Genomic DNA, 22,419 nt, shown 5'->3' on the forward strand with positions numbered 1-22,419 from the left:
TACACAATATTTTTTGTTTTTCCATGTGGTGCGTACACAAATAAATCAGTTTTTCCAACGCGTGAGCAGGCCACATACAGCTGTCCATGAGCATGAGAAGCATGGATTTTCCAAATTTGGTATAGGAACTCACCAAAGTTTCATTGCAATCGGATGAATGGTAAAGGAGAATGATGGTTATACTAATTCAGAAACCTTTGCGAGTGTGTGCACAACAACTTTACTGACGAAAGTTTCATTGCAATCGGATGAATGCTATATAAGCCATACGAATAAAAAAAGATAGAATGAAGAGGAAGAAGAAGAAGAAGAAGTCGGTTCTACTAATTCAGAACCCTTCGCGGGTGTGCGCACAACAACTGACGAAAGTTTAATCGCAATCAGATGAATGGTATAGGAACCATACGATTAAAAGAAGATAGAATGACAAAGAAGAAGATGGTTTTTCTAATTCAGAAACCTTCTCGGGTATGCACACAACTCACTAAAGTTTCATCGCAATCGGATGAACGGTATAGGATCGCATTCGCATACTAACATACAAACATATATGTATATAGATAATTAAATTTCAATAATGTTTCTTCTTATTAAATTTAATATTGTAAATAATGACATTACGCATGTTGATTGCTATTTTATCACCTGTAAGTGAAATATATACTAATAGTCAAATATAATACTAAGTCAATTATGACCACTGTATGCCATAATTTGGTACTATTTTTTTTTCGTGTGGTCATATACTATAGAATATTATTATAACACCGTAATAATCCATAGTACGTGCCGAAGTCAATTCAGTTTTACACTTATGATGAGAATGTTATTTTTCACATTTTTTATATGTAATAAAATTGTATTTCCTCAACCAGACAATTTGTTCAATAATAAATTAAGCCTGTTGGACTTTATTAGTATATAGACATTAGTATATTAAGTACTTACTAATTTAAAAATAAAATAAAATTTTTGCTCCTAAGCAAAGCATATGGACCCACCCCTTCAGGATGATAATAATTATCTTTACGAGATATTTAAGTTTTAGTATTTTTTTTACCTAATGGGATCTTCCTCCATTGAAAGCGTAATATTCGTATTGCTATTTATAATCTAAATGTACGAAAAATAAAACTATCATGTCAATTGCATCGTGTCAAATTAAGCATTGTAATGACAAATCTATGACTATCCAAATTACCTACTACGTAAAGTAATCAGCGTGCCAATTCAGTGGGTTTAATTATGATAAGACTATTTTTCATCATTTTATTAAAATCCAAGGCTTATTTCTATTAGATTAGGACGCCAAGCAACCTGCAAGATTACACGAAACACGCACGTTAACATCATTTTACTCACTACTTTAATTATAGTTTGTCAATTTATGGCTACGATCGTATGTTGTAGGATTGCTAAAAGAAATGGCATATTTAAAAAAAAAACACTACCTTATTATTAGGTCAATAATTATTATAAAGCAATCATTATTCGTAGGATGTTTATCACACTTGAATGGTCAAAAACATAGCTTATAATAAGTATCTTTAGAATTATCTTCAAATGTGTTAATCTTGCCCATTTTTTGAATAGTAAAATGCCTAATTCTTGTCAAATTTGGGATCACAGAGATTATCAATATATTTTTTTATTGTAAATACTTCACTATAATAGTGTCGACATAAATGATACTAATGGTTTTATAAATGCGTTTAAAAATTAATAAATGTAAAAAATCTTAACACCACTGCACATACATGTACTGAAATATGACTTTATTCTAAAACATTAGAACGAGAGGTTTAAAAGAATACTATTTTATGTAATAAAAATATTTTATGCAGTCATTAAATGTTTAAAATACATATAAAAGATAATAAGGCTTCAAAATTATATAAATAAATTATCTACAACGTTTAAGGAATGTCCAGGATCATGCTTTGAAAATGCATTTAAAGCTCCATTTTGACCTACGCTGAGCATGTCCGCCCTTAAGTTGTATTCTTTGCACACAGCTATAGTTTGTAAACATTCTAAACAGTGTGGCTTACCTTTGTTAAGAAAAGATAGATTATCAATCTCCCACCGTTCTTAAAATTCTCGATTTTCAACTCCAATCTTTCCTTTATTAGTAGTACTCGTACTTAGGGAATGTTTAAATAAACGAATAAATATGAAATTCAATGGTGTTATATCACACTTCACTGATGGAAAATAACCCACGATAAATTTTAACACAGCCGTGCAAACACAATTTTATATTTTCTTTCACCGGACATTAATTCACGTCAAATATTAATTTTGACAAAGTTTTTCTCCCCAATGTTTTAACTCGCGGGCCGCAAAATAAATTTGGCGGGCAGCATGTGGCCCGCGGGCTTCCAGTTGGACAGCGCTGCTCTAAACCATTAGATCGAGAGGTTCAAAGAATATTATCGAACTAATGTAATAAAAATACTTTATGCAGTCATCAAATGTTTAATATAAATATAAAGAAATAAAAAGGTTCCAAAATTATATATTATCTCCTATATATTATTATCTCCTATAAGTATATTATTATCCTAAGAGATTTTGGAAAATGCACTAAAAGCTCATTTAAGCGACATTTTATTGTTATTTTTACATCTTCACTTCGAAATGTGCGCTACCGATTCATCTACCGATTGAATTGAACACATTTCAGAAATTTTCCATGATTTTACATGTACGTGACGTTTATATCCGATATTTTCTTACACTCGCCATATTTACTGTTTACGCCTCACAGAATGACGTCTTCGTCGCTTAAGACCTTCTAATCCTTTATTCGACAAACGGATTCGATTATTTTTATTCAAATATCGCAATGTAGGCATTCGTGCACTTTTTTCCGGTGAAAAAACCATAATCTTGGTACAATTCACTACGTATAATATCTTTTGACAGCGGGGTACGCCACTGTCCGCCATTTCATAGATAACGTGATATTCCAAATTTGATTTTTTTTAAATACTTTGTGGCTGTTCACTCAATCTTTTTTTATTGAACAATTACCTAGGCTACTAAGGGTTCCGCAACGTGATCCTACTACTATCGGTTGAAAGAATTTGTGATATTATACCTATTTCTATCATCCTTATCATTATCGACCTGAACCAATCCGCTGCTGGACAAAGACTTCCCTAGCCTGATTCTATTCCTTTCTGCCATTTGAATTGCTGTGTTCATAAAAATCTGTGATATTATATTTATCTACATATGTATATAGTCATCATCACCAACCAGGACCAATCCACTGCTGGATGAAGGGTTTCACAACCTGATTCTACTACTAGCGGTTAAACAAATTTGTGATATTATACCTATTTCTATTATCCTCATCATCATCGACCTGAACAATTCCACTGCTGGATAAAGGCCTCCCTAGCTTGATTCTATTCCTTTCTGTCATTTGATTTGCTGTATTTATAAAAATCTGTGATATTATATTTAGTTACATATTCATATAGTCATCATCATCAACCAAGATCAATCTACTGCTGGATGAAGGGTTCCACAACCTGATTCTACTACTAGCGGTTAAACAAATTTGTGATATTATACCTATTTCTATTATCCTCATCATCATCGACCTGAACAATTCCACTGCTAGATAAAGGCCTCCCTAGCTTGATTCTATTCCTTTCTGTCATTTGATTTGCTGTATTTATAAAAATCTGTGATATTATATTTAGTTACATATTCATATAGTCATCATCATCAACCAAGATCAATCTACTACTGGATGAAGGGTTCCACAACCTGATTCTACTACTAGCGGTTAAACAAATTTGTGATATTATACCTATTTCTATTATCCTCATCATCATCGACCTGAACAATTCCACTGCTGGATAAAGGCCTCCCTAGCTTGATTCTATTCCTTTCTGTCATTTGAATTGCTGTATTTATCAAAATCTGTGATATTATAATTATCAACATATTTATATAGTCATCATCATCAACCATGATCAATCCACTGCTGGATGAAGGGTTCCACAACCTGATTCTACTACTAGCGGTTAAACAAATTTGTGATATTATACCTATTTCTATCATTCTCATCATCATTGAACTGAACCAATCCACTGCTGGATAAAGGCCTCCCTAGCTTGATTCTATTCCTTTCTGTCATTTGAATTGCTGTATTTATCAAAATCTGTGATATTATATTTATCTACATATTTATATAGTCATCATCATCAACCAGGATCAATCCGCTGCTGGATGAAGGGATTCACAACCTGATTCTACTACTAGCGGTTAAACAAATTTGTGATATTATACCTATTTCTATTATCCTCATCATCATCGACCTGAACAATTCCACTGCTGGATAAAGGCCTCCCTAGCTTGATTCTATTCCTTTCTGTCATTTGAATTGCTGTATTTATCAAAATCTGTGATATTATATTTATCTACATATTTATATAGTCATCATCGTCAACCAGGATCAATCCACTACTGGATGAAGGGTTCCACAACCTGATTCTACTACTAGCGGTTAAACAAATTTGTGATATTATACCTATTTCTATCATTCTCATCATCATCGACCTGAACCAATCCACTGCTGGATAAAGGCCTCCCTAGCCTGATTCTACTCTACTTGGTCATATAAATTGCTATATTTTTTTTATTTGTGATTTTATATACCTACCTATTTATAATATCCAAAATAAATTTTGTTTCAATATGAATGTCCCGCACCGGAAGACTATGTTATTTAAGGTTAAATTTTAATTCAAAATTTGATTTTTTAAATATTATTCAACGGCTGTAAGCATTTATTATTTATATAGTGCTAACCTTTTATTATCTAAATGGGTCCCGTGGCAGATTAATATTCATGTGATATTGGATCACCAATTATAATAATCACATACATTGCTTTATATTCGAATTTATGAGATGTATCATTATGTATCATTATTAAATGCACGTGTTTTAACGAAACATTTATATAACTACACATATTTTATTCTATTAAAATGTCAGTGGTCGCAATCGGCGATTGCAAGCTGTTCTATTTGGCCTATCAGCTTGAGGTGGTGTCGGACGATATTGTGAAGGCCAGACTCCAGAATAGATTACGCATATGACCCCAAATTTATATTGACAGTGACGACTTGAAAATCGTAAAACTGACAAATCAGCAAAATGTCAAACTGTATTAAGGTGAATGAAAATCAATTCCGAAGGGAAAACTCTATGCATACTTCACAATTATATTAAAATACAACACCGCCAAGCTGGCGAGAGCCAGCTGGCTCAGCTAGTATATATAGATTTTCTACAACGTTTAAGGAATATCCAGGCTTATGCTCTGAAAATATCATAATATCTATATTTTGACTGGAACAATTTGAAATAATTTCTTCATTGCAAGCCACGTAGTGCGTAAGGCGCTGGCATTTCATCATTGGCAAGTCATAATATATTTACATACTACATCAAAGCCTAGGTGTTTGATTGTTTCACTTATATACTATTTACATATCTATGTCTTTACTTGCTAGCTTGTTAAAAAAGAATATATATGTATATTCATATAATTAATTTTCCCCTAGGGATCTCGATATCACAAGAAATAGGTACTGACAATAAAAGCATATTTAAAGAGTGCTGTTATGGCATTCAAAGATCTAAAGAAGAAGCGGAATAATCACACGAACTCCCCGGGTGAGAGCCCAATGTTACCAAATACAGTCTATACTTAGAACAAGAATCTAATTTTTTAATATTGACAGTGAATATTATACAGATACTCACTGACTGGCATAGCTATACCATATCCCTTGGTGTCCAGCTGACCTCCCACCTGCATCAGATCACAGTTTCTCTCCACCATGTACTGGATGGAGGTGGATTCCATCAAGAAAGCATACAATCTCTTCCCCTTGAGTACTCTGTCCATTCCTTCTTCATTGTCTTTGACGAATACAGAGGGACGAGTCGATTCCATCGATGTCCACATGCGCTGGTATATGGAGAAGTTCGAATCCTAGGCAAGAATTAAATATAGTAAGTACTATTACGAGCCAATAGCGTATCTTATATTTTGTCAAAGTTCTCCAATAACTGCAGAATCATGTACAATCCGACGCAAATGTAGGAATGTAAGATTTTATGTTAATTTTGTGCTAGAATAATCATTTATCGTAATAATTTATTTTTTGAGCGCAAGTATTCAGTTTTTCAAACAAATAAACGAATAAATTTGGAGTATATATATGTGCTATCACTTTGGCGGATTTGCTCTGATTGCGTAATTACGCCATCATTTTTGCAATGGTAAGAATATTGCACTAATATTAAAATGGGCTGCCTAAATAAATTGTAAAATATTATATTAAAAAGTTTCAATGCAAAATATTATTATATTAAAAAATGCTAACGCGAAAAAGGGTTACCTTAAAGAAGTTACCAGTGGAGCCACCCAGGACGGCACCGTATTTAACCTTGGACTGCTTGGAGAGATCTTCCGCACTGGAGACGGAGTCATCCTTCCTGTCGTTTGTGAGGAAAGCAGCCAAGTTGGCAGTGTATGAGGATATCATGATGAGGGTGAAGAACCACCACATTCCGGCCACCATCCGCGTCGACACGGCCCTAATCAGTCGACAGTCGTTAGCGGTCGGGCCCATAATTAATTTATTCCTCCACTAAATGATATCAGACCCTCTTTACCCTTTACGAACAGGGGTAAATTAATGTTTCAGCCACTCAGAATAACTCTTCAACTATTTATAGATTCCGAAATATTGCTATCTTTAGCCGTAGGCTTACAGTATTGATTTAATACTATGTTGTAGTTATTATTATATTTTAAATTAACATTATGAGAAATACTCCTATTTTAAAATAAATCATAATTTATATTACGTCATTTAAAGATAAGATAATTTTAGATGTTTAAAAATTTGCTGATAATTCGATTTAAAAAATGTAAAATATATTTTAACGTTTTTAAAAAACGGCAATAATTCTTCTACTGCTAATATCATATTAAATTTATTAAAAAAAATACTATTGAACACAACTTAATAATGATTAGGACCATTTTAATCCACGGAAAACCTTAAGCACGCGACAGAATTTTAGAAATTGTGACAAAAATTGTGAAAAAAAAAGTGACCAAGTGGTTTGACAATGAGATTCTTGGATTTAGAGTTTGGCGTATCACCCATTATTACATTTTCTGCACTTTTTTACAACCATCATAAAAATTAATATAGGTATAATATGCCATTCCATATTTCGTAAATCGTCAGTTATATCCACGTATCTATTACAATTTGTATAATAATAATATGTTTTGGTTTTGAAACAAACTTATTCTTGATAATTTTACTTTAATTGTGTGATTTACGTTGACAGCTGTTTCGGTACATAAACCCATCTTCGGATCGGTCAACTATAATAACCGAAGTTAAAGATTCGGGTAACCTGTTATGATAGAGCGAGAGGGCATAATATTTCAATATCTTAAGGCTATACCTCAGTTGAGGCATGGTATAAAAATGGCTAGGCGATGCGCGGATTGCGGGTGCAAATGACGTATGCCGAATGAAATATAATTTGTCATATAAATTCAACATGCCTCCATTTAATGTTCTGTTTATTGTTCTATTAGTAACAATAATAATATATTCATTGACATGTTTTCTTTTTAAAGTAAATGGGTAACGTTTTTAGTAATCTGTACACGATTTAAGAATTAATACCCCGGTCCTCATCATTAAACAAATTGACGTATTCACACGTCGACGTTTGCTCTCCGAGTGCCAGCGAGTCCAAAATTTCGTCGCGCCTATAGTTGAAAATTATTTGCCGTTTCACTGAAGTATCGCCGTAATATCTCTTTTGTTTGTGACAAATGAATTTTTGGTAACTGTTGACAATGGCTTCTAACTAAACAAAATCGGTCCCTATCGTTAAAAATTATGTGGATTAATTTCTATAATGATATAAAATAAATATTATTGTTCCGGTTAGCCCTAACATGACGTATCTTTACAAACAAATTAAATTTAAAAATAATAACAATAATAATAGTATTATAAGTGTAAATAAACGTTTAATGTTCATTTTGATAGTAAAAAAACATTTAATTCTATTGTATAATAGCCATAATTTCAATAATGATTATATATTATGCAAAAATAATAAAAAAATGGAATCACTTACCACGATTATTTTACTAGATATTATAAAACATTATCAAACAAGATCATACAAATCTAAAAAGAAAGCAAACATAATTAATTATTATGCATTTTAAAAATCAGTCCACTGCCACCAGCGAATTTAAAGAAAAATAAAAAAACATTTTGAATTTTCATAATATAAGTATATGCCTAATAGATTCAATATAATATGCACATATATCTTCAAAATATTATAATGCATATGGTAGAAGGTAGGCATAATATGATTGGAATTCAATTTGAATGCATTTGTATACGTATTTGTATACGACTTTGGATGGATTGATTTTAATCATCATTCACATACAAACCACCCGATTTGGTTCATTTGTCTATATTCTTTTAGTAACATCGTAGGTGGAACTTTCTGATTTTTAAAACACTCTTTATACATGCATCCATATTATTTAAGTACGTACTTCCAAATAATAAGCAAAACATGACAAATAATGCAATATGTTCAGTAAAGTTGTTAGAAAATTATATTTTTTCACCGTGAAAACTAATTTATAGTTTTAATCGTTCAAAACCTACACTATAAGCTCACTAATTATGTCATCTAAAATGCCAGATAAGCCCATTCACAAATAAAAATAAATGCATCTATCGAAAAGCAACCAAAATACTGTAGATTATTGGTATCTATAATAATAATAAATAAATAAAAAGAATATAATAATACGTGTGATATTTGATTTTCTGAGCAGGAATATGTATTTATGTATTGACAGTAATTTTAAAATAGCTTTGCAGTCTATTAGCACTAATTAAGATTTAGAGTATTTTAAAGATTGCCATGTAACCAATTTATATATTAATTAATATAAAACACAATATCCAATACTTTTATATGAAAAAATATACTTAATTATAACTTGTATTATATATGTTAATTGATACAATGTCTTTCCACAATTGACACCATTAAACTATCATTTATTGTTTAAATAGATTTACAAGAAAGCTGTTGATTTTTTAGTGGTGATAAAAGACATTTTGATCCTAGCTGTGTTACTGTTTAAACTTCTATAACGATTATTGATCCACGTAACGTTCTGTTCGAGTCCGAAAATCAAATATTCCCGCCAATAAATTCTTTTTATTTCTAATGCAATTTAGAAAAGAGTAAATTACGAAATGGGTTGCAAAAGTATATGCCTTACTTAGGCATGATATCTGATCCTTGCTGAAGTAAACTTCCCATCACAATCCACATACAGTTGATGAGAGTGAGGGAATTCTCCAGTTCAATGCAGTCCTGGTCGCAAGGGTGCGGTTTGCACCACTCTTTGGGAGACAGTCTGAGAAAACGGGTATTTTTAATTACAATATGATGCGTTGTAATTGAAATGCAGGACTAATAACATCTTGAATTCTTGGAGCTGCTATATTACCTATTTGGAGATATTCAACGCGATGGATATTAAATAATAATACCAACAATCGACATCGAAAACTGATATGGAATTTATATTTTGGATACTATAGTCCATAATGCACAGCCTGAAATAGAAATACAAATTTGATTTGATTTTGTATGTTACAATATTTACAATATTAGACGTGTAATCACTGTTAATTAAATTCTAGTATGTAAGCATGCAACATAAATAATTCATATTATTTTAGATGTAAATATTTTTTTGTTTCTTACGATAGCGTATTATTACGAAACATTTAAAGCTTTGTCAGCAGTTTACATCAAGTTACTAGAAAATAAAATCACGTTTACGTATTAAACGAATGGAAAATGTATCCCAGGATTGAGCTATAAAACGCATTAAACATAAATATTTATTAGAGGTAATAGTACTGACATCACATTTTCTATTTTCCAAAATAATAATGATTAATACAATCAGTCAGTCAACACAATGAAGCGAATAGAAAATATGTGAATACAGTTTTGATGAAGAGCATTCATATTTATTATTGTAGGTATGACTGAAAAACAAATACATTAATTAATTATTTATGCAAATGTTTTCTTATACCGAGAAATCTTACAAGACGTCTTTGAAATATATATCTATTAATATGTTAAATAATACGTTGACATGAATTGTTATAAACGCTTCAGAAATGGACCAATTTTTTAATAATATTGGGTTATGATTTGAAGATATGATGATGAGGTCGTTCTTCACGGCAGCCTTACTTTGGCAGTAAGTCGCAACCCTGTGCCATCAAAGACCCAAGTACCAGCCAAATGCAGTTGAGAAAATTCCAGGTGTTCTCCAGTTCGTCAGGATCCTTGTTGCATGGATGAGGATTCAACCATTCCTCAGTGGCCATTCTTGTTCATGATAAAACAAAGTATAAAATTGAATACACCATATAATTAATTCTATTAATTAAAAAAACGTAGTTCCATCAGTAACATAACTATGTTTGTAGGTAATAGGTAGCTTATCATGATAACATTTGATGGTAATAAAAAATATATCCATAAATGTTTTATCAAATCGTTACAATTATTATTATAATATTCCATCATGATCCCCACATCCTGAAGCGGACCTATTTACCTATCGCTAAAGTTAAGGGCAGTGTGACGCTCTACGGCAGTATTTGTTCCGCGAGGTAAAATAAAATTAACGGTATTCTTATGTAATGTTTTGAATTTTAAATACATCCACTTGAATTATTGAGTTGTCGAGTATCAACATAATAATCATAAGCTGCATCGCACAGCCACATATTTAACATCTTAATATTCTTGAATTAAAATAACACCGCATGCGATTTTTTTTGCTTCGGATGTTGATACAATGTGTTTACTTGCAATATTACTGCCACAAGAGAATAGATTTAATTATCTCGAAAACTGGTGTAGGAACCGTACCACTGGGGCTCTGAAAAGGGCCCCAGGCTCGCTGAAAAGGGACTTAGGTGCGCAGGCGTCGTCATCAGCGCCAGTTGTACAGAGCCAAAGGCCTGTATATTCGCCCCACCTTGGCGTGCTGTCGCTCTCACATCTGTCGACTGAATTGGTCGCGTGTGCAGATATCATCTTACCCAGAGGAGGCAGCGTAATCGTTATTTCCACCTATTTCAGTTTTAAGACTACAAAGGAACACGTGGTATCGCTGCTTGACGGCATCCTCCACGCAGTTGCTGACAGGAATGTCATCATCTGTGAGGACGCCAACTCGCAGTCCCCCCTCTGGGCACCCGTGGATCTCCCCTTGTGCGACGCGGACGTCATCGAGGATCCGGTGCACCAGCACAACCTGGTCGTCCTCAACGACCCAAACAGCATGCCGACTTTCACGTTGCATGCAAACTCCGGAAGCACTCACATCGACATCACCCTGACCACTGAGTCCGTCGCGAGACGTATCAGTGACTGGAGAGTCCATGCGAGCGAGTCGGGTGATAGGCGAGTGATCACCTGTTGATCACTTTTGAGCTGGTCGTTGACTCCTTGCACGATGGCGTCTCTAACGTATCCCCTCTCCCACCCAGGTGTTTCAGAATGCCTGGCGGGAACTGGGAAAAACTCGAAAAGGCGCTCTCCAAAAAGCTTCATAAGAATTCGAGATCCCGTTTTCCGGACCTGCACTCGGGCACTTCATGACTGACTGCAGACATCACTGCAGCAGCCGCTGCAAGTCCACGTCACCCAGCCGTTACCGTAGTGGACGCAGCAAGTTTCGAACCTGCGCGACTTTTTCAGGAAAGCACGCAAGGTCCATCAACGTGCGCGCCGAATCAAGCAACCACCTGCCTTTATTGATCTTGCATCCATGGCTAAGTCCGCCCGATACGAATACAAGAAAGGAATTACTCAAGCCACGAATGACTACTGGAGGAACTTCGTCACCATCGAGGCGTGTTCGGACCCTTGGAGTCCTCCATACCGTGCATTAAAGCGGGATCTCAGACCGACGAGCCTCCTGTGCAGTATCGAGACACCGGGTGGTGGATACACCAGTACTGAGTCTGAAACGGCTGCGGTCCTTCTCGAGGCACTCATCCCCCAGGGACGATGCCACCACGAGTATGGCCCGCTTCAAGGCTTATCTTCCTATCGACACGGACCATTAATCGTTGCCTTCCGAACAGGAGATCAATCGCATCATTAGATCGTTGATTGTTGGCAAGGCTCCAGGCCCGGAATGCATTGAAAATATATACTTGTCAAACGTCAATGTGCCACCGCCGTGCCAGAAATTACAAAACTTTTCAGTGACTGCATCAAGAGCGGCACGTTCCCCGACTGCTGGAAGCGGGGCTTCCTGAAGGTAATCCCCAAAGCCGCTGGTCGAGAACCGTCAAGCCTCAAAGCTTACCACCCTCTAACACTCATGCCGGTTCTCGGTAAGATACTGGAGAAGCTTCTGTGCTACAGTATTGAAGCCTATCTGAAAGAGCATGCGCCACTTTCTGATAAGCAATTGGATTCAGAAGAGGCAAATCAACCACAAACGCCATTAGGAACATGATTTCCATCGCTGAAAATTCTCATGTATGTCTCAATATGCTTGCAATATGCAATACGCTTGACGCGGCGTGGAAGACCTGGCAGCGACGGTGGGATGAATCAACCAAGGGCCGGAAAACATATATGCTTTTTCAAATATGGCGATTGGAGGTAACCTAAATATCTGAATCCTGACCATCACATCAGTCAATTCGTTACTGGACACAGTCGGTTCGCTGGCAAGCTTTTTGAGGTTGTACTTGTAAGCCGTCCGACATGTCCATGTGGAATTCAGGATGCCAACCACATCCTCTGGGAATGTGTTCCGAACAAAAGGAGATGCTCAGGTCGGTCCAACCAGCTGTTGGGCCCATCAGGCCGTCCGACTTAGTTGCTACTAAGGCCAATTATTTTGAAAAAATTGCGGCGTCTTACTGCGGGCGTGAAGAGAGATCACATAATTTTTGCTGTCCATGATGATTAGCTTCATTATTCTTGTTATATATATACTAGAATCATTTTTATTTTTATAAGTTCCTTGCGCTCTTCTCTCTCCGGCACTGTGCATTAGAAAGTAACTTCTTTAAACTCAGTCAGAGCTTACTTTGAGCGTAGCAACCTTAGTCCTAGGTATCTTCTCCTAGGGCATTCCCGGCCTGAAACTGAGCTAGATGCTTCACATCGCCAATGTAGGGCCACGTGATACGCTCGATTAAGACCGAGTGTAGTGCATGGCGGGTTTTGGTTTGGAGGGATTATCTTCAATGTATCTCGAAAAGTAGATCGATGGTATATATTTTTACCATTCTCTCTGAGAGTCAACAATCCACGAAAAATCTGCCGGTGAAGATTTGCTAATCGTATTGATCAATACGACCCATTCGAATAGAATATTATTATTTCACAGAACCTTGCGTGGCGATAAAATGTACCGAAGGCATTTAATCCTGACGAGTTCCACTTATTAGTTAACATTATTACATTATGGACACTTTCCTATACACGTTATCAAACAATGGTCACGAGATAGTATTCGTTGCATGAGAAATGGGAGTAAGTGATCTCGTTCGTAAAACTGAATATGGGCTTTTCGCCGACCTTCATATAATATAAAGTTGCAAGACAGAATAAGTAGCATCTCACCTGGCAAGAACAAAAAGCAAAATGGATACACCTAGATAAGCGGTGCCCATGTAAATCCATACATCCAAGGATAGAGGTTTCAGGAAAGAAAAAAGATCCGCTGACTCTTTCTTAGGTTTGCTGTACAAGATGCTGACACCCAAATTCATAAAAGGCATCGTAAAGTCAACTGCAGTTTTGCGCTCGTAAGTGATCGTCAAGTCACAAATCGCAAGGTCAGCTTTCTGTTTAAAGTGAAACATTATTACATCATTAATGGAAGCATAGGGCAACAAATAGATGAAGATTAAATAATTTATGAAGAAAACAATATACCGGTTTTACATAAATATCAGAAAATCCATGCGCCGTAAAAGTAAAAGTTAATAATGCACATTATTACAGTGAAAACTTACTACTCGTATTTAAGAAGTATTAAAATACAAAGAAAATTAATGGTTTAAGAAACCAATAAAACTTTTTCGGTATTTTCTTAGTAGTGATTAAATCCCCTTTATTTAGCCTTTTATATGAATGTGAAGAAACTCAAGCAGTTCGGCATGTTTGAGACTTGCATCTTGTATGACTCTCTGCCATTTACTAAGATGATGAAAATGCGCTGGCATGGATAAAGGTTTTACTGGTGCCCCTATAGTTTCGTTGTCTTGACAGTGTTATTTTGTAATACAGTGGTTGTGCGTTTGTTAAAATATGTCTATGCTGTCACCCAAACCCTGCCGCCATACGAGTGAATTAATGAATACAAAAAATGTTTTGTGTTTTTTCAGGACTACGGAATTATATTATTTTCACATCGAATAAAGATTTACACACTCTATATAAGCTTTTTGTGTTCATTAATTGAAATTTGTCTTGATTTTTGTTACGTTCGTTTATTAGCAAGTCGAAGACTTCTTGGCATATCGTGCTGCTCCGATACTTGAAAATATTTTTTGACGAATTTTGGTCTCATACATATTCTTTTCATAAATTTCATAGTATATATTATATATATTTATTTTATAGTATTCAAATTAAAGTAAGTACTCGTATGTAGTCAAAGACTGGCGGAGATTAATAAATCAGTTTTGAGTTGTATCGATTGGCAAACTAAAATATTAAAATTAGCCAAACAAAAAAAAATTAGGGTTCAAAAAATATATTAAAATAATAACTTCTCACCAAATCAAGAAGCTGTTTTACTAGTCCGTCCCATTTCTTGGTGACTTTATTGTAGCTACCATACTTTTTATCAGGAACAAGCTCAAATCTGTACGAAATGTTCAAAATCTTTGCTATTCCATCAATCAAATCCATTGAATATCCCTCATATCTATCGTTTCCGACCAGCACCTGTCCAGGTTCTGGCGTTCTATCCATCAGATATGGCTTTCCTAATCTTGATGATACAATGAAAGTCTTATTCTGCCACTTCTCTGTTAATATTTTGTCCACGTCTCCCTGAGTCCTGGTGTAATTGATTCCATGGGCTAAGTCCCAGAATCCAATCTTTTTGAAACCTGATTTGGATAGTTCTACTATATCTACAAGAAATTGAGTGCGTCTACCGTTGCTATCAAATGATATCTCCCCAGTGAGACCTGTTGATGTTTTCTGGAAGAAAAAAAATAATACATTTATTTAAACTGGAGTTATAAATTATTATGCATTACAAACCAAATTATTTAATTCAAGAATTCAATGAAATAATTGATAAAGCAGAAGGTGATTCATACATAATTTTGAAAAACACTTTCTGAGACAATATATTATAACCAATAGAAAAAATATTTTTTTTGTTGAAAAAAGTAAGCCACCTCGGCGGGGAATCGAACCCTGCATCTCCCGGGTTTACGCCCTATCCGTGCATTACCACTATGCTACGCAGTGACATTTTAATACCTACTCATCAGTGCTCTTCCAAATCAAGCTACGAGTACTTTGGCAATCGATTTTTGTTTCTTAAATCAAAGTAGATACCTATTTCTTCGATTACTAACCGACATCGTGGATTTCTCCAATATTTTTTTATGATGTAACTTACTTGAACTTGCTAATAATTTATAATTAACTATTTTTTTTATTCAACGAATAATTCACAAGATTTACGAATGTATCATTCTAATTATTGAACATACATAATTTTGAAAAACACTTTCTTTTCTTTTTTTTTCTATTGGTTATAATATATTCTCTCAGAAAGTATGTATGTTCAATAATTAGAATGATACATTCTTAAATCTTGTGAATTATTCGTTGAATAAAAGAAATAGTTAATTAGAAGGTAATTCATTTTTGTGTTGGCCATTAATACGTTCCGATACGAAGATTTGCCGCCCCCAAAAAGGGATTCCTCAAAAAACTGTTTCTAAGTGAATACATAATCAATATCTGAGTAAGTTAGTTAATTGTTAGTTGATTGTTAATATTACACGTAGTACTTACAATTTTCATCTGCTGAATTAGTCTTAGACCATGTTCCCACATCATCACTCCATCTTCTTGGTCACAAGAAAGTGATCTGGTCTGCAAACCCTCTTCGGAGTTGATAAGGTCTTCAAGGGCTAATCCAAAATGATTAACGGCATCTTGAGTCAGTGCAGTGGATAACTAAAAACGACAAAATGCATATACATACTATATTGATAATATCTTTAATAAATATAGTTAATAATGTTATCGATAATGGTTTGGTTGCTATATTACACTATACAGTACACTATACTTGTCATTTTCACTATACTTGTCACAACACTATTATATTAACATTATTTCATTTGCATAATTTTTCTTGAGGCCCACGATGGCCGATCAGCTTATGAGTCTTCTCATAATCCCAGCTTTTTGAATCCTGAGTCTGGTAATTATTACACATATTGATTTTCAATTTGTGTTTGGAATCAGAGTATGTACTGATTGATACTCAATGGGCTGGAACTTGAAGTTCTGATAGTCGGGAGTCATTCATTTTTGGGGGTTTAGTGTAGGAGACGCACAGGTGAATTAACATTATGTTAAGTACCTATATTACAATATGAAATTAAAAAACACAGAGATTAGCGTGAAAAGCAGTCCGCGGAGACTAATTTTATACATATAAATATACAATTACATAGGAGAGGTAAACTTATAGTTCAATTTAGATTACGGGGATAAAAAGTTATTATAGTGTAGAAGGGACAACATTATAGCTCGGGAGACGTCCGATTGTCGAGAGACGCATGTCACAAGGAAGTTAATTAACTTTGAATATATTATTAGTTTGCACTGATTACTATTTTTATTGTTTCATTCTCGCGTCGTAAGGGTTGTACAATTATTAATTATATAGCAGGGTTGTCAACTAATTTTTACATAATATCTACTTTGGAGAAGAAAAATCCATAAATTTTAATATTAATACTATCGACCGATGATAATTGATGGAATTTGAATTTAAATTCTAATGGATTTAAGTTGTGTACTATTCTATTTGAGTCGTTTTTGGCGACCCGAGTTTCTTCAGGTACTGTGTATACTCACCAAAAGGCAAATGAGCACTGACCCCGAATACTATTAACTCTAACTTATATAACTAATATAACTAAGCAATACAATAAAAAGGGTAAAAACTCCATTACCTACGTATCAAGTCAAGGGCCACAATAAAAAATAACAAACAAATTATGAATAATTGAAGGTTTAGTAAAAAAACTCCTGTCTATTTAATAATACTACCTATACTCAATAAGCAAATTAAAATAAATCATCAAAACCATAATAGTCTCGCATGTAAACCATCTTTGCTATATCCTATATGATTGATATACATGCGAGACTATATTATGGTCAATGGTATTGATATACAACATTTAAGTATATATATATGTATGAAGATGTGTGGATGTGGATTTAGGTATTTATTTGATTTAGGCGTTTTGTTTGACAGTTTGTAGTGATATTATCTTCTTAGAAACCACTCCAACGAAATGAGTCACTGCCCTAAGTAATGATAATAATATTAAATATAAAAACATAATATGGCGGTAATGATATATTTTTGGTAGCATTACTGCCATCTGTTTTATGCTGTTAGAATTTTATAATTAAAAATTTTGGATAATAGAAATATGCATAATAAATAAAATACTTTCAAATTACATAAATAAAATATTTTTGGCGATCGACCAAAAATCTTTTTTTATTTATCGATTTTATTGACAACCCTGTTATATGGGGTAATTCTGAATTTTCGGGGAAAGTAAATGTTCTAGACGGCGTGAACCTGCATTTAGGGGGTGAATAAAAATATTTAGGTTTTAGATGACGAATTAGGGCATATTTGTATGAGCTATACATAGGGCAGGGTAGATTTGGTGTTAATACCTAATAGATTGAGAAAGTAACTGACACATATTTCTCGTAAAAAAATGTTAATACAAACTTCTACTCCGTAGAGGCCCATATGATCATATTAGGATCGGAAAATATTTTCCATAATAGCATAATATAACATAATTTATTATGTGTACGATTTCTTACATAATAATAAAATGTTATAAAAAGGCGGGACTGTAACGGTTTATACTTGACCATTTTACGATATGAGAGTGCAATATATTACGATATAGGATTATAATATCGTCACCTTACTATTAAAACTTCGTCTTCTAAGTCTGTTTGAGAGGAATGTTGAGGGGAAGGAAAAAACGTAATATAAACAATATTTTAAACACCTCTCTAATCGATGAATCTGCTAATACTGATTGTGAAATACGAGGTTTTAATTCCATGTTTGAAACCACGAGACTTACGAGTTTCTAAAATTTGTCGATTGAATGATTTAAAATGTTTTTTAGTTTAAATTTTGTCGAACATACTTAATTTTTCCATAATATCGAACATACGAGGTCTTAATAGTAATGTGACGATATATTATATTATAGTGTCGATAGATTATAAGAGTTTTATATTTAATTTGTCATTATTGCGTAGATTATATTATATGTACCTATGTCTTCAAATATTAAGCCAAGAATACCGCGACATATTGAGTAGACGCTTGAGTTTTACTATGCGCAACAATAATTCGCGACAAACTTCCTAATCCCTCTCGGCACACCAGTTGGGAAGTTCTGATGTTTGCTATCTGTTGTATGAATGTAATGCTTATCTTACTAAAACTGATTCTGGGCTAATGTCAGCCGCCCGATGGTTTCTCATTTCGCCTTGCTGCCAGTCGTTGACAGCACTCCGAAGCTCATAGCTGGTAGGATCCACCATTCTAAGCGATGTCACATTCGCTAAACTATGCTTTAACTCCACAAAGTCAATGGTATGATGGTCGAACCCAGTTAGAATATAGACCTGTAAACCAAAAAAAAATAAACAATACAACAACTATTTAATAAACTAATCTGAACATAATATTAAAATAATTACAAGATAAAAAGAACTTTTTATATATTTTATATTTTGCAATAAACAAACAAAAATAGAATACTGAAATGTCATTTTGATTTCCATAGTAACGCACGTATATATTAATAATTCAGATGCTAGGACCACCTCCTTAGCAACCAATAATAGTGGATTGGATTACGGATTTCTTCCAAAATAACTTTTCATACAAAACAGAATTAACTGAAAATGAATTCAATTTTACTTAAAGATGGCAAACGCATTAAAAGAATGCATTGGCATCGTGTTCATATTATAAAAGTTTCAAATGTCTAGCTAGTCGGGATGTTAGTTAAAAATCGATTGCAAGATTTGTATTAGACAAACAACAACCGAACAAACACGAATACGATCTAAGAAAAACGTGGTAATTACGATTGTGGTACCTTTTTTAAAACTTAAAAAAATCGGTTGGTATCCTACCACTAATACATCGCTGATCAAGTTAATACTACCAAATTTATACAACTTATAAGAGATCTATATTTGGCTGCGTCCTTTTTCTGACTTTCTCTTCTTGGTCGTACACTCATGGCTGATTATCATGCCCACTTTTTAATTTTTCCATCCTTTGAGCGACTACGACTTTCCATCTTTCTTAATCTTCCGCTTCTCTCAGGGCAGAATGAATGGTGCCCCAGTCTGCTACTTTACTTGGTCGCTCCACCGCGTAAACGCTTTTTCTCTGCTTCGCCTTCCCTGGAGGTCACCCAAAACCACCAGTCTCTCCAGGTTGTCCGATCCGCGCCGGACAATATGTCAAAAAACTGAAGAATTCGTCACAGACATATTGTCGAGAGCCATTCCTTTATCTGCAGTCTCTGGATGATTGACTGGTTCGTCCTGTACCCTGTCCAAGAAATATGAAACATTCGGCGCCAACACCACATCTCAAAGGCATCAATTGCCTTCCGCTCCTTTGCCTTCAGGGTCTGTGGTCAAGTCCGACTTATTTGGGGTGTTAATGCGAACTCAGCCATTTTTGGCAGTGTTGACCTAGGTGTTCCAGATAATTATCTTAGAAATCAGGAACATAAGTTATTTGTTATACCAATGTGCTGAACTAACTTGCTATCGATAATTACAATTGGGCGGACTTAAACAATGTTTAACCAAATCGATTTGGATATTAATATAGTCCACATATGTGAGGATAAGTTTAGGTGTGCGTTGTTTTATAATTATTTCTTGAAATTTGATCTACTTAGCTAATTCGGCATACTTGCGTGTACTTTAAAATATATTATTGTACAATTTTTGATTATTATTTAAGATTGCGTAAATTTATAATATGAAATGCGATGGCCAAGTGGTAAAGTGCTGGCTTACAATATCGTAAGCTCAAATTCTAGGTCTGGAAAATAGTTTTTCAATATGTGCTTGTGCCCAGAGGAAGGATCTAATAGGTTGAGCAAGTGGTGTACATTCATTTCTCGTAAAAAAACACAAATCTGTTAATACAACCTCCACTCCATGTTGGTCCACTTGATCGTCTTAGGATTAAATATGCTGATGTACTGTGTAATGTTAATTTATAATATTATGAAAAAAACATAGGTACATAATATCTTGTATACCTACTCATACGGTTTTTATCTGAAATTTTGTTTGTTAATATAATGTTATTGTAAGATTGCAGAAAGTGATAATATAAGATATAACTTACTGTTTATTCTTAATTTTTAAAGTTGAGTTATTCCATCCTACCAAGGAAAATATGAAATTTTGGAAAATCTTTGTACTTTGATATACATACTACATTTTATGTTAATAATTATGTGTAATATTCACCAAAAGACATATTTGCCAGAAACTTTCAAAGAATCTCTAAATAAAACAGCTTTCTTGCATAGTTACCAAAAGGTACACAAGTTTTGCCATCTGACCACTGAAATAATTTTTGATAGTCATACCTGATATTCCTCCATGAGTTTAATATCATTGGCCTGTTGCAGGTATTGGAAGACTCTTTCCTTCGCGCAGTCAATGATGATATGTGTCTCACCAGCTTGCTTCAACTCCTTAAAGAGTGGTCTATTATCATCGTTCGGCTTTAACTGTTTTACGGTTATTGGGTCACTGTGGCTTGGACGCTTCAGAACGTTTTGAAGACGGGCTAGTCCTAAACATACAATACATCATTATTACGAATTTAAGTAATTTGAGTTACGAATATAATAAATAATAATACATCATTTTAGTCTTCTTGTCCTATATTAGAGGAGTACAGACTTTGACACATAAACACGTAAAAAAACAAAAGCACAGACAGTGACGTTCTGTGGTGGTAGGCATGTCATGCTTCAGCACATTATAAACGGCGGCGAATCAAGGAACATAATTATTGTTGTATTGTAATACATATTGTTATGGCGTCTTATCGCTCAAGCAAAAATCTCCTAGAGGTGCCTCCAAACCTGTCGGTTTTAGTTTAGTTGTATGTTTAAGATAAATAACAAAATAGTTAAGTAGATACCTAACGATTTTGCGGACAATTTGAAACAAGCAATGAAGGGGGTGTTATTAATCTGCTTAAGGGTAGGACTATGCCTAAGAATATCACTGACCTTAGATAGCAATATACACGATATTTCTGGCTCTTCTTACATTATTATAACTCAAAATTCAATAAAAAAAATAATAAATATTAATATGATAAGTCGTATTCAGGCAGTTGACCGTGTTAACCGCGACCTATCAAATGTCGTTGGGTAGTATTGCACCATATTTTTTAAGACATCTTACTTGATTCCAAATGCATCCTATTAAAATCTCTAATTGGAAAAACTAATCGTGTGTAGAGTTGGGTTTCCGGAATTTCCCGACGGGAATTCTCGAGAAATTTTCGAGATTTTCCATCCCGAATCTCGAGAAATGAAATTTTTAACATTTCGGGAAATCCCGAATCTCGAGAATCTTTTTTCGGGATTCGGGATTTATTTATTATCAAATATTATTTGAAAAAAAAACGATTTTCTGTATGAAAAAAGTGGTCAGGAAACACAAAACGTTCAAAGACTCGTCGGGGCATTTAACACAATTAAGCCAACGTCAGCTCAAAATGAGCGCAATTTTTGCAACATCGGGGAATTTTGTGTCTCAAAAGCGTACGCGATTGACAGTCTGTGTTTTTTGAAATTCTATTTTAATAAGTATCGTTTTGAATTATTTTTGTTTTCCTACATTTATTTTGTTTGTCTT

The 22,419-nt window shown here is 34.2% G+C and overlaps 1 protein-coding gene across 4 annotated transcripts in view; it reads right to left on the reverse strand.

Moving 5' to 3' along the window:
- The window catches only part of LOC147068855 (glutamate receptor ionotropic, kainate 2-like), a 59,561-nt gene that overhangs the window by 10,089 nt on the left and 27,053 nt on the right, over positions 1-22,419 (reverse strand). For 3 of the 4 annotated variants that reach the window (XM_085951378.1, XM_085951379.1, XM_085951382.1), the window contains exons 5-12: positions 21,132-21,340; positions 18,937-19,125; positions 16,225-16,389; positions 14,962-15,393; positions 13,801-14,024; positions 10,390-10,527; positions 6,435-6,633; positions 5,794-6,025 (exon numbers count right to left, since the gene is read on the reverse strand). In XM_085951378.1, coding sequence (XP_085807504.1) covers positions 5,794-6,025; positions 6,435-6,633; positions 10,390-10,527; positions 13,801-14,024; positions 14,962-15,393; positions 16,225-16,389; positions 18,937-19,125; positions 21,132-21,340 — 1,788 coding nt within the window. Of the gene's footprint in view, positions 1-5,793; positions 6,026-6,434; positions 6,634-9,394; positions 9,533-10,389; positions 10,528-13,800; positions 14,025-14,961; positions 15,394-16,224; positions 16,390-18,936; positions 19,126-21,131; positions 21,341-22,419 lie in introns of all 4 variants that reach the window. The other variant, XM_085951381.1, reaches the window with a different exon arrangement.

The sequence above is a fragment of the Rhyacophila brunnea genome, unplaced genomic scaffold (genome assembly GCF_057557595.1).
Source record: "Rhyacophila brunnea isolate RB1 unplaced genomic scaffold, BYU_Rbru_1.0 scaffold_24, whole genome shotgun sequence".
Classification (NCBI taxonomy): domain Eukaryota; kingdom Metazoa; phylum Arthropoda; class Insecta; order Trichoptera; family Rhyacophilidae; genus Rhyacophila; species Rhyacophila brunnea.